Consider the following 15,700-nt stretch of genomic DNA (forward strand, 5'->3'; position numbering starts at 1 on the left):
ACACTGAATACAACTAATGCCATCATGCACTTATTATGCATATGATGCTTATGTTCTTGGTATTTTTACACACATGCTTCCCGTCGCTGCCCCGAGGCAACAAACACCATGTGGGAGAAGGTGATCAATGCATGTTTGTTTTTAATTGATGCATCATCATAAAAAACCCTGAAACTTATACACCACAAACCCTTAATTCACACAGTAGAGGGTTAAGTTTATTGCATAATGTGGAGCTTTGCACACAGCAGGATAATCATAATAATAATAATGAGACTTTAAAAAAAGAGAATAGCAGCTAATGAGTATTTTCCAGACGTTTAGCTTCCACTGCTCCGATGCTGCTGTGTGTGGAGGAAGGAAGAAAGGAAGGATGGAAGGAGGAAGGAAGGACAGGAGTAAGGAAGGAAGGAAGGAAAGGAGTAAGGAAGGAAGGAAGGAAAGGAGTAAGGAGGGAGGAAGGAAATGAGTAAGGAGGGAGGAAGGAAGGAAGGAAGAAAGGAGGAAGGAGGGAAGGAAAGGAGTAAGGAGGGAGGGAGGGATGGAGTAAGGAAGGAAATGAGTTAGGAGGGAGGAAGGAAATGAGTAAGGAGGGAGGAAGGAAGGGACAGAAGGAAGGAAGGAAGGAAGGAAAGGAGGAAGGAAGGGAGGAAGGAATGAAGGAAAGGAGGAAAAGAGGAAGGAAGTAAGGAGAGAGGGAGGGGAGGGAGGAAGGAAGGAAAGGAGTAAGGAGGGAGGGATGGATGGAGTAAAGGACGAAGGAAGGAAGGAAGGAAGGAAGGAAGGAAGGAAGGAAGGAAGGAAGGACGGAAGGAAAGAAAGAAAGGAGTAAGGAGGGAGGGAGAGGGCTAAGTTACTTGCATGATCTGGAGCTTTGCACAGAGCAGGATAATAATAATGATAATAATGATAATAATAATAATGATAATAATAATAATAATAATAATGATAATAATAATAATGAGACTTTAAAAAAAGAAAGAATAGCAGCTAATGAGTATTTTCCAGACTTTTAGCTTCCACTGCTGCGATGCTGCTGCGTGTGGAGCTGAATCTAAATAGCCAAAGATCTCACGCTATCAGGAGACCAGCAGGAGCTCCTATAACCTGATTGACTGACTGATCAATTACAGGCCTGCGTGTTTGAAATGACTGATATGAAGAAGAAGAAGAAGGAGGGGGGAGGAAGAGGAGTGGGGGGGGGAGGAAGAGGAGGGGGGGGTTGACTGACTGACACCCGGCAGTTTTAAAATAGACTCCTCCTCTGTAACTGTTGATGGAGGCTGAAACTAAAGACTGCAGGTTCTTTTTCCCTGTGGAGTTTCAATCTTCATCTTCATCTTCATCTTCAGCAGCAGAGGAGGAATCATCTTCTCTCCTTTGAACATTTCAGGTTTATTTGGGTTCTACGTTCTTCTCCATTATTTCATTTATCCGGATTGACAAAAGAGAATTAAAGACGCAAAACACAAAAAATAAAGGAGCTCATCAATTATTCATGAGCCTTTCCCCATCATCATCATCCTCATCATCCTCACTCCTCATCCTCCTCTTCTTCTTCTTCCTCTTTTGAAGTAGATTCCTTTTTTTTTGGTCACTTGGGGATTTGTGTGTTTTTATCGTCGTCCCTCTCATCCTTCTTCTGTTTGGGATGTTGAACGTTTCCCCTCCTCCCCTAAAAAAAAAAAAAAAACCTGTGAAGAGTCGATTGCTTGTCTTTCAATTTGAGCGATTTGTTTACTCTGGTTTTTTGTCGTTGTCTCTTATGACAGCGTCGTCGTCCCCCTCCCTCTCTCTCTCGGGATTTAAAAAAAAACAACAAGACCAGATATTAATCCTGACAGCAGAGGAGGGGAATGATGACAATGAAACAGCAGCTCTTGATTTATTTTATCTTCTTCTTCTCTCTCTCTCTCTCTCTCTCTCTCTCTCTCTCTCTCTCTCTCTCTCTCTCTCTCTCTCTCTCTCACTCTCTCTCTCTCTCTCTCTCTCTCTCTCTCTCATTCTCAGATCACACGAATCGGTTTGATTGTTCACAAAACCCAATCGCAGGATTTCCAGGTGTTGGCGGGCTCAGCGGGATTCCTCATGGCCGCCTATTGTGTCGGTAAGAAGCCTAAAAACAAGACAAAACAGTGCTGTTGTTCCTCACAGGGAGCGGTCCGCACCTTCACCCCCCCCACCCCTCCCCCTCCCCCCCCCCTCCTCCTCCTTCTTCTTCTTCTATTTGTTTCCTTTTCATCCCAAAACCAAAGTGGAAGAATTTGACTTTGTTGTCTTTGCGTACGATATCTTTCATTTCAGGCCTTCGCTGTCAAATGTTAATAGATTTTACAAGTTTTTGGTCGTCCGTGAAGGATTGGGAGCGATCAGATGTCTCGCCTCCCGATGTTGGGGTCACTTCCTGTCGTCGTTTCACATTACGCTCACACTTCAGATGAAACCCAGCCGCTCCCTGAAGGGATCGACTGAGATTTCCTTCCTTCCTCCCTTCCTTCTTTCCTCCCTCCCTCCTTCTGTCTATCTTTCCTCGCCATTACCTTCCTTCTTTCCTTCTGTCCTTCCTTCCTCCCTTCCTCCTTTATCCATTCCTCCCTCCCTCCTTCTCTCTTTCTTTCCTCCCCCCTTCCTTCTTTCCTTCCTTTCCACTTTTCCCTTTGTCCCTCCTTCCCTCCTTCCTTCTTTCCTCCCTCCCTCCCTCCTACCTTCCTTCCTTCTTTCTTCCATCCTTCCTTCCTTTCCTTCCTCCCTCCTTTCCTTCTTTCCCTTCTGTCCTTCCTTCCTTCCTCCCTTCCTCCTTTCTCCATTCCTCCCTCCCTTCTTCTTTCTTCCCTCCCTCCTTCTCTCTCTCTTTCCTCCCCCCTTCCTTCTTTCCTTCCTTCCTCTTTTCCTTTCTCCCTCCCCTCCCTCCTTCCTTCTTTCCTCCATCCCTCCTACCTACCTTCCTTCCTTCTTTTGGTTTTTTTTTGGTCGTCCGTGAAAGGATTGGTAGCGATCAGATGTCCTCGCCTCCCGATGTTGGGGGTCACTTCCTGTCGTCGTTTCACATTACTGGGACTACTTCCTGATATCGAGCTGCACTTTAGAACTTTAATTAATAAAAGCATAGAAACACAATTACTATTAAGCTTTGTGTCGTCCTCCCGGGTCAAATTGACCCCGTCTGTTTTGACTGTTCCTTCTTTCCTCCCTTCCTTCTGTCCTTCCTTCTCCTTCTTTACGTCCCTCCTTCCTTCCTTCCTTCGTTCCTTCCTTCTTTCCTCCCTCCCTCCTTCTGTCTTTTCTTTCCTCGCCATTACCTTCCTTCTTTCCTTCTGTCCTTCCTTCCTCCCTTCCTCCTTTCTCCATTCCTCCCTCCCTCCTTCTCTCTTTCTTTCCTCCCCCCTTCCTTCTTTCCTTCCTTTCCACTTTTCCTTTCTCCCTCCTTCCCTCCTTCCTTCTTTCCTCCCTCCCTCCCTCCTACCTTCCTTCCTTCTTTCTTCCATCCTTCCTTCCTTTCCTTCCTCCCTCCTTTCCTTCTTTCCTCCCTCCCTTTCCTTCTTTCCTTCTGTCCTTCCTTCCTTCCTCCCTCCCTCCCTCCTTTCTCCATTCCTCCCTCCCTTCCTTCTTTCTTCCCTCCCTCCTTCTCTCTCTCTCTTTCCTCCCCCCTTCCCTTCTTTCCTTCCTTCCTCTTTTCTTTCTCCCTCCCTCCCTCCTTCCTTCTTTCCTCCATCCCTCCTACCTACGTTCCTTCCTTCTTTTGTTTTTTTTTTGGTCGTCCGTGAAAGGATTGGTAGCGATCAGATGTCTCGCCTCCCCGATGTTGAGGTCACTTCCTGTCGTCGTTTCACATTACGTCTCACACTTCAGATGAAACCCAGCCGCTCCCTGAAGGGATCGACTGAGATAGTAAATATCAGGGACGACTTCCTGATATCGAGCTGCACAGGCTATAAATATATATATTATATAACATTGTCCCAATAAAGGAGGAATGTTTAGGATTTATTTTAAATCTGCAGAAGAGCTTTAATTAATAAAAGCACAAAACACACAATTTACAATTAAATTAACTCTTAATTATTCTGCTGAAAGGATTTGAATTGATTTCATGAGCTAGTTTGCAGATTTAGCAAGAAGACATTTTTTAACTGGAACGTCCCCTGTAGTTTGTTTTTTTCCGTCATAGACACCTTGTATTGACAGTAATGGGATAGGAAATCCGCTGGCTGGGACTCGAACCGGTCCCACTGCGTACGTGGCATGCACTCTTGACCACTCAACCACCTGCGCGTCCTGAAGTTAGATTTCTGATTCAGGAGGTCGGGTTAGTTTAAGAGAAGCTGTTGAACCCAAAACTACATTTCTCCTCATTCTTATTTTAGAGCAGGGGGTCAAACATGCGGCTCGTGGGCCACGAGGGGTTCCAATCCGGTGTCTCTTTTTTTCCTTCATTCCTTCCTTCCTTCCTTCCTTCCTTCCTCTTCCTTCCTGTCTTCTTTTCCTTCCTTTCTTCTTCCTTCCATCTTTCCTTCCTTCCTTCCTTCCATCTTCCTTCTTTCCTTCCTTCCTTCCTTCCTTCCTTCCTTCCTTCCTTCCTTCCTCCTCCTTCCCTGTCTTCTCCTCCTTCCCTTCCCTTCCTCCCTTTCCTTCCTTCTCTTCCTTCTCCTCCTTCTTTTCCTTCCTTCTCCTCCTTCCTTCCTTCCTTCTTTCCTTCCTTCCTTCCTTCCTTCCTGTCTTCTCTTCCTTCTCCTCCTTCCTTCTCTTACTTCCTTCCTTCCTTCCTTCCTTCCTGTCTTCTTCTTCCTTCTCCTCCTTCCTTCTCTTACTTCCTTCCTTCCTTCCTTCCTGTCTTCTTTTCCTTCTCCTCTTCCTCCTTTTCCTTCCCTTCCTTGTCTTCCTTCTCCTCCTTCCTTCTTTCCTTCCTTCCTTCTTGTCTTCTCTCCCTTCCTTCCTTCCTTCCTTCCTTCCTTCCTTCCTTCATTCCTTCCTTCCTTCTCCTCCTTCCTTATTATAGAGTGTGAGGAAGTCTTCAGGTCATGTAACATCCAAACCAACGATCCCTCTGAATAGAAATGCCACCTGTCCCTTTAGAGGATACCCGGATCGTTATTTTCTTGCCTTATCAGCCTTTTCGTAGTGTCGCCATCGTGGATTCTTATCGTCCAGAGTTTAGAGGAGTCTTCTCGCCCTGCAGGCAGCGTCGTGATCCTTCATTTGAAGTTCTCAGTAAATCATAAACCATCAGCGATCTTTCACGGCGGCGTTATGAAGTGATGTGCTTCTACCTTGTTGGTACATCAGCCACGTACAGCGCTACTGTAAACTCGGATTAGATAACACGTTAGGGGAAAGGCATCGATATGATGCTCAGGAAACCTAATGAGTCATGTTCTCACACACACACACACAACACACACACACACACACACACAGCACACACACACACACACAACACAAGCTCTCTGATCTTTGCTCCCCTGACATGTTCTCATCTCCATAACTGAAATATGGGAGTAGCTGGCTGTGTGAGCGAGATACTGACTGACACGCTGAGTGATTGATATGATAATGTGTGTGTGTGTGTGTGTGTGTGTGTGTGTGTGTTGTGTGTGTGTGTGTGTGTGTGTGTGTGTGTGTGTGTGTGTGTGTGTGTGTGTGTGTGTGTGTGTGTGTGTGTGTGTGTGTGTGTGTTGAAGTTTTGATGTCAGACTTCGCCCTACACAATGATGCTGAACTAGGCGGGCTGTCCAACCTTTTCCAGCTCGGTGACAAAGAGCTTTGATGCTCTCATCTAACCGCCGGCAGACTTCTCAGGTTTTTGCTGCGTTGCTGAAACATTTTAAAACTAAACTCTAATTATTAAATACAACTTTGATCTTTTGGGAGCTTCTCTGTTATCAGCAGGCCCACACACAATCCACCATTAAAGATGCTGTTTCTTTTTTCCTTCCTTCCTTCCTCTCTCTTCTCTTCCTTTCCTTCATCCTTCCTTCCTTCCTTCCTTCCTTCCTTTCTTCCTTCTTGTCTTCTCTTCCTTTCTTTCATCCTTCCTTTCTTCTTTCCTTCCTTCTCGTCCTTCTTTTCCTTCTTTCTTCCCTTTCTTCCATCTTTCCTTCCTTTCTTCTTTTCCTTCCTTCCTTCCATTTATCCTTCCTTCCTTCCATCTTTCCTTCCTCTTTTCTTTTCCTTCCTTCCTTCTTCCTTCTTGTCTTCTCTTCATTAATTTCATCCTTCATCCTTCTTTCCTTCCTTCTTCCCTTTCTTCCATCTTTCCTTCCTCTCTTCTTTTACCTTCTCCTTCCTTTCTTCCTTCTTGTCTTCTCTTCCTTTCTTTCATCCTCCCTTCTCGTCCTTCTTTTCCTTCCTTCCTTCCTTCTTGTCTTCTCTTCCTTTCTTTCATCCTCCCTTCTTTCCTTTCTTCCATCTTTCCTTCTTGTCTTCTTTTCCTTCCTTCTTTCCTTCTTCCCTTCTTCTATCTTTCCTTCCTCTCTTCTTTTACCTCCTTCTTTCCTTCCTTTTTTCCTTCCTTCCTTCCTTCCTTCCTTTCTTCCTTCCTTTCTTCCTTCTTGTCTTCTCTTCATTTCTTTCATCCTCCCTTCTCGTCCTTCTTTTCCTTCCTTCCTTCCTTCTTATCTTCTCTTCCTTTCTTTCATCCTCCCTTCTTTCCTTCCTTCCTTCCTTTCTTCCATCTTTCCTTCTTGTCTTCTTTTCCTTCCTTCTTTCCTTCTTCCCTTCTTCTATCTTTCCTTCCTCTCTTCTTTTACCTCCTTCTTTCCTTCCTTTTTTCCTTCCTTCCTTCCTTCCTTCCTTTCTTCCTTCCTTTCTTCCTTCTTGTCTTCTCTTCATTTCTTTCATCCTTCCTTCCTTCTTCCCTTTCTTCCATCTTTCCTTCCTCTCTTCTTTTCCTTCCTTTTTATGTCTCTGCATTACTTGCTTATTTATCTCTAATGAAGCCAAATATGTCATAAAATCAGCATTATCTTTTACATGATTACATCGTTTCTCTTCCAATAAAATAGTTTCAAATGTTTGCTCATAATGTGGCTCAAAGTTCAGATATATGTTTTGATATCAGTGGGCAAAAAATAAAAATAAACATTCTGCAGATTTTCATTCATGCAAATTATTAGCTATCGATTTAGTGAAACTTTGACCTCGTTTAGAGTTTAATTCTACTTAGTTTCAGTTTTGCTGCCAAAGTTAAACTTTTCTTCCAGAAGTGAGAAAAATGTAATTTAATTTACACTAATGCAAAAATCACTAAAAGTCAAGCTTTGGAAATGTAACTTAAACAATATAACGAGCGGCTTCTAACGAGCATAATTAAATATGACAGATTAAATATGATTGATCCAAGCAGACCTTTTTATTTTAAGATGCAGAGATAAAAGCTCAGAAGTTAGAAAGATTAAATAGAAAGAGAGAAAGGAGGGATAGAAGTAACCCTTACTGTCAGGTTACCACAGTGCTCCCTTTCTTTATTCCTTCCTTCTGTCCTTTTTTCCCTTTCTTCTGTCTGTCCTTCCTGTCTTCTTTTCCTTTCTTCCTTTCTTTCTTCCTTAAATCTGTCCTTCTTCCTTCCTCTTTTCTTTTCCTTAAATCTGTCCTTCTTCCTTCATCTCTTCTTTTCCTTCCTCCCTTCCTTCCTTCCTTCCTTACTTCTTCCCTTTCTTACATCTTTCCTTCGTGTCATCTTTTCCTTCCTTCCTTCCTTCATTCCTTAAATCTGATCTTCTTCCTTCGTCTCTTCTTTTCCTTCCTTCCTTCCTTCCTTCCTTCCTTCCTTCCTTCCTTCCTTCCTTCCTTCCTTCCTTCCTTCCTTTTTTCTTGTCTTCGCTTCCTTTCTACCTTCCTTCCATCTGTCATTGCTCCCTTTCGTCCATCTTTCCTTCCTGTCTTCTTTTCCTTCCTTCCTTCCTTCCTTCTTTCATTCAATCTCAAGTTACGACCCTTATTTGATTTGAATTTCAGCTTCGTCGTACGTAGCTTATCGTGCAGTGTACAGGGGGAACGAGTGATTTCCTCGTACATTATGAGCCGCTATTTAATCAAAAACACATTACTAAAATCACGCAGCGTTATGCTCAGCTTTAACAATCCTTAAGAATCTATGCAACTTCTCAACTATTCAGTTTTTAACTTTCTTTTTTCTTCTTCTTTTATTTGCAGGTGCAGACGTTTAGTTGTAAGGCAATAAGTGGAAAACCTTTTTAAAACAAAGAAAACACAGAAAAAGACAAATATTAGAAAAATATAATATAGAAGAACAATCTCTTATGGCACATGATGCATGCAATGCTGTGTTTTGGTCTTTTTAATAAATTTTAACCTCGTTTTTTTTACTCTAATTTAATTATTTATTTATTTTTTAACATTTTTATCATTCTTATTTTCTCTTCCGCGCATTGGTTTAAATTTTATTTCGTTTCTTTTTTTGTAATTTATTCTTTGTTTTTGTCGTTTTTATTCCTTTTCTTTACGTTGTCACTTGTTCTGTCTCATTATCAGCTTGTCAATCAGCTGTGAAGCACTTTGAACCACACTCGCCTGAATGAAAGCTGCTATATGAATAGAGTTTGATTGATTGACTGGATTTTAAAAAGTCAACATTGAGTATTGTAACACGAGGATGTTGCTCACCGCTGTTATAATAATGTTATTTTGTCGTTAAATCACAAAACACACAGAACCACAGTGTTGTTTTGGCCGCCTGTGAACACCAACACTGAGATATGATCACTTCATGAAGTCGCTGTGTTGGCAAACAAGTATAATTACACATCTAAAAGCACAGTCTGGGAACATGTCTTCAGAGGAAAATGAAAAAGAAATCTGTAAAACACATTAATATACATTATTAGAATATTAGACAACATTACTGCTACATATACAGCATCAGGAAAAGCAGAAGAAAAAGCAGAATGAGGTCATCACGTATCTTTAGCATGATGATGATGTCACTGCCTTCATCACAGGCACAGACAGCAGAATTCACCTATCATGCATGTTTTTTTGGACAATGGGAGGAAACCGGAGCACCCAGAGGAAACCCATGCAAAGACGAGGGGGGGGGGCATGCAGAGTCCACACAGAAAGGCCTCAGCTCTGGGTATCGAACCCAAGACCTAGTGTTGTAGTACTCGAGACTTTGTTTTATACGTGACACAAACACATAAACAATGGAGGACATGGAGGCAGTGGTGTACTTGCTGCTGTATGTGGCTTTCTGTCTCACACAAAGCAAGAGATAGAGAAACGAATGACTGTAACTATTGTTGCCGGTATTTAAAAAATGCCGGGTTTGATTCTTGTGTGGGACGGCTCATGACTCTTCCAGCGACAACTCTTCTGACCAATCAGTGGCTGGCAGTCTGTTGACGTCACATTTAGTATCGGCTCGGCTCGCTTGGAACCCCGGCAGAGCAGATACTAAAAAAGTACCAGGTACTTTCCCTAATGGAAAAGCAAAAAAAACAGAGTGGAGTCGAGCGGTGCTAGAACTGTGTAGTGGAACAGCGCCATTTGTTGGGACTTTCCTTCTACTAGCTACTTTGATATGAGCAGTCGCCCAGAGCGGCATCTTACCAGGGGCGACACGGAGTTAGTTACGAGCCTGTTTTGTCAATGTAAAGAGAAGAAAGTCCAGATATGAGTGTTCAAATGTAGGGAGGAAAAGTAAAAATAAATACTCAAGTAAAGTACAAATACCTGGAAAATCTACTAAAGTACTTCCCACCTCTGCATTCGGAGTAAAGTCTAACTTGGAACATCATGTTGAGACTAACACTGGAACATTACTGTGCATGTAAACACAGTTAAAGAGAAGTCGTGTGTCTTTTAGCGCCTCCGCTCACGAGCTGTCAGCGACGGGGGGGCGGGCCTTTTTCTCTCCTGTCAGTCAGCCAGCCGTCGTTAGGTAAACTGCTGTCAGACGAGTGATCGGCACGGCGACGGGCCACAGTAACTTTAATCAGACAGAGAAACCCGCCCATCAGCATCCGCCAGCTCGTCTCGTGTCCGAGGCCGAAGGACGGAGGCTGGCGCCGGCGCTGTTTCTCCTACATCACACTACGGAAAATGAGATGTCACACTGAAACGTCCATGATGTCTTGTTGCCTGGGAAAACGTATCCATCTCTGTATATATATATAAATAAATAAATCAAAAAGACATCATATGAAAGCTCTGCTGCTTACTGATCTGTCAGGAGAGGAACGGGAAGCGGATGGAAGCTCGTGTGTTGACAGTAAATCATTTCTGTCCGCGTGTTGACAAGTGAAATGTAAAAGCAAGGAGAGTGATGGATGGCTTTATTTAAGAGGAATGTATGTTCAGCCTTAAAATCAGGAGAGAAAACTTCCGTCCGTCAGTTCTTCCTGTTCTGTTTTTTTTAATTTTTTTTATCTTTGCTTGTTTGAACACTGAGTTCTGTCTTCATGTGAGAGCTGAAGGATTACACGCTTTCTCTCGGACCTCTCGGGCGACTCGAGTGCCCTCCTGTGTTTAACTGTGATGCATGCTAATGTGTTAGCATCGCTGGATTGTGCATTTAATATTCAAATCATGCAGACGGCTGAGAGGGGAAAACTGGTCAAATGTGATTTTTATTTCAGGCCATCTCTTTCAACTTGAGGATGATATTAACCTTCCTGTTGTCCTCGAGTCAAGGAAGGAAGGGAGGGAGGAAGGGAGGAAGGGAGGAAGAAGGAAGGAAGGAAGGAAAGGGAGGAAGGAAGAAGGAAGGAAAAGCGGAAGGAAGGAAGGATGGAAGGAAAGGAAGAAGGAAGAAGGGAGGGAGGAAGGGAGGAAGAAGGAAGGAAGGAAGGAAAGGGAGGAAGGAAGAAGGAAGGAAAAGAGGAAGGAAGGATGGAAGGAAAGGAAGAAGGAAGGAAGGAAGGATGGAAGGGAGGAAGGAAGAAGGAAGGAAGGAAGGAAGGAAGGAAGGATGGAAGGGAGGATGGAAGGGAGGAAGGGAGGGAGGGAGGAAGGAAGGGAGGATGGAAGGGAGGAAGAAAGGGAGGGAGGAAGGAAGGAAGGGAGGAAGAAGGAAGGAAGGACAGGAGGGAGGAAGGAAAGGAAAGGAAAGTAGAGAAGGAAGGGAGGAAGGACGTAGGAAAGAAGGAAGGAAGGAAGGTAGGAGGGAGGGAGGGAGGAAAGAAGAAGGAAGGAAGAGAGGAAGGAAGGAAAGGAGGGAGGACAGACGGAAGGAAGGAAGGGAGGAAAGAAGGAACAGTCAAAACAGACGGGGTCAATTTGACAGACTTTCACTGAGCTGATTTGACTCACAGCGATAAGAAACTCTTTAAAATCCTCCTTTACTGACAAATGTGCAGCTACAGAACGTTAATCTGCAACTATTTTGATAGTAAAATAATAGTTTTTGACATTTTCTTAAGCAGAAATGTCAAACATCTGCTGGTTGCAGCTTCTCAAATGTAGCAATCTGAAGCTTTTATTGTGTCAGAAATGATAATAAACTGAATTTCTTCAGATTTTGGACTGTTGATCGGACTAAATAAGTAGGGGTTTTATAATTATAACATATTTTACACTATTTTCTGACATTTTATAGACTGAATGAATCGTTAGTTGCAGCCTTATTGTTACTTCACTTGAATGTTTGAGCTTCACTATGAGTGAAATGTTCCCTCCCTCACTTTAAATGTGGCTTTAATGCTTCTATTATTGTGGAATCACAACCAGATGTTTCCTGTTCAGTTTGACTTCTTCTTATACCTGGAAAACTAAGACGGAAGGAAGGAAGGAAGGAAGGAAGGAGGGGGGACAAAAGGAAGGACAGATGGAAGGAAGGGAGGAAAGACAGAAGGAAGGAAGGAAGGAAGGAAGGAAGGAAGGAAGGAAGGAAGGAAGGAAGAAACGGAGGAAGGAATGAAGAAAGGAAAAAAGGAAGGGAGGGAAGACAAAAGGAAGGAAGGAAGAAAGGAAGAAAAAAAAGGAAGGTAGGAAGGAAGAAAGGGAGGAAGGATTGAAGAAAGGAAAAAAGGAAGGAAGGGAAGACAAAAGGAAGGACAGATGGAAGGAAGAAAAAAAAGGAGGGAGGAATGAAGAAAGGAAAGGAAGGAAGGAAGGGGGAACAGGTGGAAAGGAGGGATGGAGAACAGGTGGAAGGAAGGACGAAAGGAAGGAAGGACGGGGGGGACAAAAGGAAGGAAGGAAGGAACAAACGGAGGAAGGAATGAAGAAAGGAAAAAAGGAAGGGAGGGAAGACAAAAGGAAGGAAGGAAGAAAGGAAGAAAAAAAAGGAAGGTTGGAAGGAAGGACAGATGGAAGGAAGGGAGGAAAGACAAAAGGAAGGAAGGGAAGAAGGACAGATGGAAGGAAGGAAGGAAGAAAGGGAGGAAGGAATGAAGAAAGGAAAAAAGGAAGGGAGGAAGGACAGATGGAAGGAAGGGAGGAAAGAAAAGGAAGGAAAGGAAGAAGGACAGATGGAAGGAAGGAAGAAAGAAAGGGAGAAAGGAATGAAGAAAGGAAAAAAGGAAGGGAGGGAAGACAAAAGGAAGGACAGATGGAAGGAAGGAAGGAAGGAAGGAAGGAAGGAAGGAAGAAAAAAAAAGGAGGGAGGAATGAAGAAAGGAAAAGAAGGTAGGAAGGAAGGACAGATGGAAGGAAGAAAAAGAACACAGGAAGGAAAGTGGGCCTGATTTCACCCCCTCGGTGGGCCGGTTCTGGCCCGCGGGCCGCGTGTTTGACACCCCTGCTCTAGACAGTGTTCAGTGCTATTCTTCTGTTTCTTACATACAGATATATAAAAGCAATTATGGTAAACTGATATCAAGTCACTCAGCAGTTAAGCTCCTCTCTTCCTTGATTTTACCAAGAAAAGGAAAAGTTTTGATCTGATTGTATAACTGCTGTTTAACTCGTGTGTGTGTGTGTGTGTGTGTGTGTGTGTGTGTGTGTTCAGGTGCGGTGGGCGGAGTGTGTGCGCTGGCCAACGTGCTGGGCGTGGAGCTGTGTGAGTTGGAGCGTCTGTGTGTATCCGGTCGCTGGGACGACGCCAGAGTCCTGCAGCAGCGCCTGATCGAGCCCAACGCCGCCGTGAGTACCATCTGCTGCACACTCGCTATTTTTTAAATCTGTCGTCGCTGAAACCACGACACAAATGCTCGTCAGCCTGCTCAGATCCACACCGCCACAAATAGTACGGATAGTGACAGACTAGAGATCTGGAGTCTGGAGAAAGATTATATTTGATACTGAAAACAGCAAAACAGTTGATTATGCCTTTATTACGTTAAATCTGCCCAGAAACAAGGAAACTTTCCTTTTTAAGGGGAATTTATGATGTGATCTGCAAAAAGTAAGAAATTAAAACTACTTAAAAGTGCTTTGATTAAGGTAATTTAGTAACTTTAGTAAGTTTAAAGTAATTTTGGATTGACCTAAAATAACAAAATTAAGACATAAAAAACTAAATTAGATCTTTAAAAGCACTAAAACTACATTATCATTGTACTTTTTAAAAGATAGTACTACTATAGATAAACCAGGGGTGTTTAATTAAAATTCACTGTGGTCCAATTAGTTAACATTTCCTGAAGTGAAGGTCCAGAACATCATAATGTCCGTGTTATTTTTCAGTACCTTGAAGTAGCATTGTAGTTACATCAGCATCTTTGTCTAGTGGATAGATTGTAGACTGTCGAATAAATACAGTAGAATTCATTTATTAGTATTAACACTGAACTTATAATAAAATAAGAATAAAAAAAGCAGATAAATGTTCTTTTCTTTTATAAATAAAGATGGCATTTCAAAATGAAGTGCATTACAGAAAGTTTTTTTATTGTGCTTCTTAAATAAAGTGCTTAGTTTTAGAAAAATTAAAAAATAATCAACCTGTATCTATAGCAACCATAGAACAACCTGTATCTATAGCAACCATAGCACAATCTGTATCTATAGCAAACCATAGAACAACCTGTATCTATAGCAACAATAGAACAATCTGTATCTATAGCAACCATAGAACAACCTGTATCTATAGCAACCATAGAACAACCTGTATCTATAGCAAACCATAGAACAACCTGTATCTGGAGCAAACCATAGAACAACCTGTATCTATAGCAACCATAGAACAACCTGTATCTATAACAACCATAGAACAACCTGTATCTATAGCAACCATAGAACAACCTGTATCTATAGCAACCATAGAACAACCTGTATCTATAACAACCATAGAACAACCTGTATCTATAGAAACCATAGAACAACCTGTATCTATAGCAACCATAGAACAACCTGTATCTATAGCAACCATAACACAATCTGATGGTCTGTCTGTGCATTACATACCTCATACAAGTGCTAAAGATTGCCCCAAAAAAGTTAAATGGGTTCAATAGATTTAGTTTTTGAGCAGATATCATGACACAAAGTGACTTCTACCAATCGGTTGAGTAGACCTATAAAGGGTTAAGCTTAAACTTAAACCATAAACTTAATTTCACATTTAATAACTTTATAATAAAGTGTGTCTCCTCTTTTCTCCGTGTGTGTATCTCACTGACAGTCGAGTCTCTCCGCGTGTCCGAATGCACGGATCTGATTGGCTGATTAGCGGTCTGTGAGTTTCTGAAGGGTCCGCTCCACTTTTACCGTAATATCTGGAGAAGCTGCACCCGTTAAAATAGAAACGCTCTGACAAATGTAACAATCCTCCATATTTCATCAATTACAGGTCTGATATAAACTTTAACAGAGCAGGTACAACAGTTAAATAAGCTTTTTGTTTTGATGTTGAGTGTTGGATTAACTTCCTTTATAAAAGCTGAGACAGACACCGAATGAGACCGATGAGGTTTTTGCATTTATAAACACGGCTAAGTTAAATGTCATATTTTGTTTTTGCTCAGCTGCTCTGAGTCTGAGTGAGATGTGTCAGAAAGGAAAGACAGCTCTGAATAATTCGCTTCAGGCTACAAACCTGTCTGTTACGGTCCGTTAAATGTCACTGCCCTTAACAGCATCAATCCAACACACAACCACCTCCTCATGCCGCATCATGAATATAAAAAAACAACAACACCAACTTCACTCCGAGACGGAAACACTGAAACACCAAACATGTCTGACTTTAAGTGTCTCTGATGACGACTCCAGCAGACTGATTGGAGCTCCTCTGTTGTTGCTAGGTGACCAGGAAGTTGGGAGTTCCGGCCCTCAAGCAGGCGATGGAGTGGTTCGGTTTCCACGGCGGCGCCTGTCGATCACCTCTGCAGCCGCTCAGCGAGGCCGAGACTCAGCAGCTGAGGCGGGACTTCACGTCCAACGGCTGGCTGTGAGGTGACCCAGCAGAGAGTGTGTGTGTGTGTGTGTGTAGGTGTGTGTGTATAGGTGTGTGTGTGTGTGTGAGTGAAAAATAGAGTTTCACAGCTCCTCATTAAATGTCAAAAATCTGATAAAATGATTCAGTTTAAATTAAATATTCATGTTACTAACAGCATATATGAAGCTAAAATGTACAAAACTAAACTATAGTTTTGTGCCAGAATCATTAAAATCCGCTGTTTTTATTTTTAATTTCACATTTCTCACAAAGTTTGAACAAATTCACACAACTCTGAAGATATTTCTGAAGAATAATATGCAAATGATATCTTATAATAGTTTTTAATAAATGATACAAGAACATTTTAACAAACTGTTTGAATCAAAATATCAAAAACCTGAAACAACTTACTTAAATTCA

General features: G+C 42.4%; 1 protein-coding gene across 1 annotated transcript in view; it reads left to right on the forward strand.

The window, feature by feature from the left end:
• The window catches only part of hoga1 (4-hydroxy-2-oxoglutarate aldolase 1), a 40,942-nt gene extending 25,584 nt beyond the window's left edge, over nucleotides 1-15,358 (forward strand). Inside the window, exons 5-7 of the mRNA XM_062437822.1 lie at nucleotides 2,011-2,107; nucleotides 12,908-13,041; nucleotides 15,144-15,358. Of these exons, the coding sequence (XP_062293806.1) occupies nucleotides 2,011-2,107; nucleotides 12,908-13,041; nucleotides 15,144-15,293 (381 nt within the window). The 3' untranslated portion in view covers nucleotides 15,294-15,358. The remainder of the gene's footprint in view (nucleotides 1-2,010; nucleotides 2,108-12,907; nucleotides 13,042-15,143) is intronic.
• The last annotated feature ends 342 nt before the right edge of the window (nucleotides 15,359-15,700 follow it).

Source organism: Scomber scombrus, chromosome 2 (assembly GCF_963691925.1).
Source record: "Scomber scombrus chromosome 2, fScoSco1.1, whole genome shotgun sequence".
Lineage (NCBI taxonomy): Eukaryota > Metazoa > Chordata > Actinopteri > Scombriformes > Scombridae > Scomber > Scomber scombrus.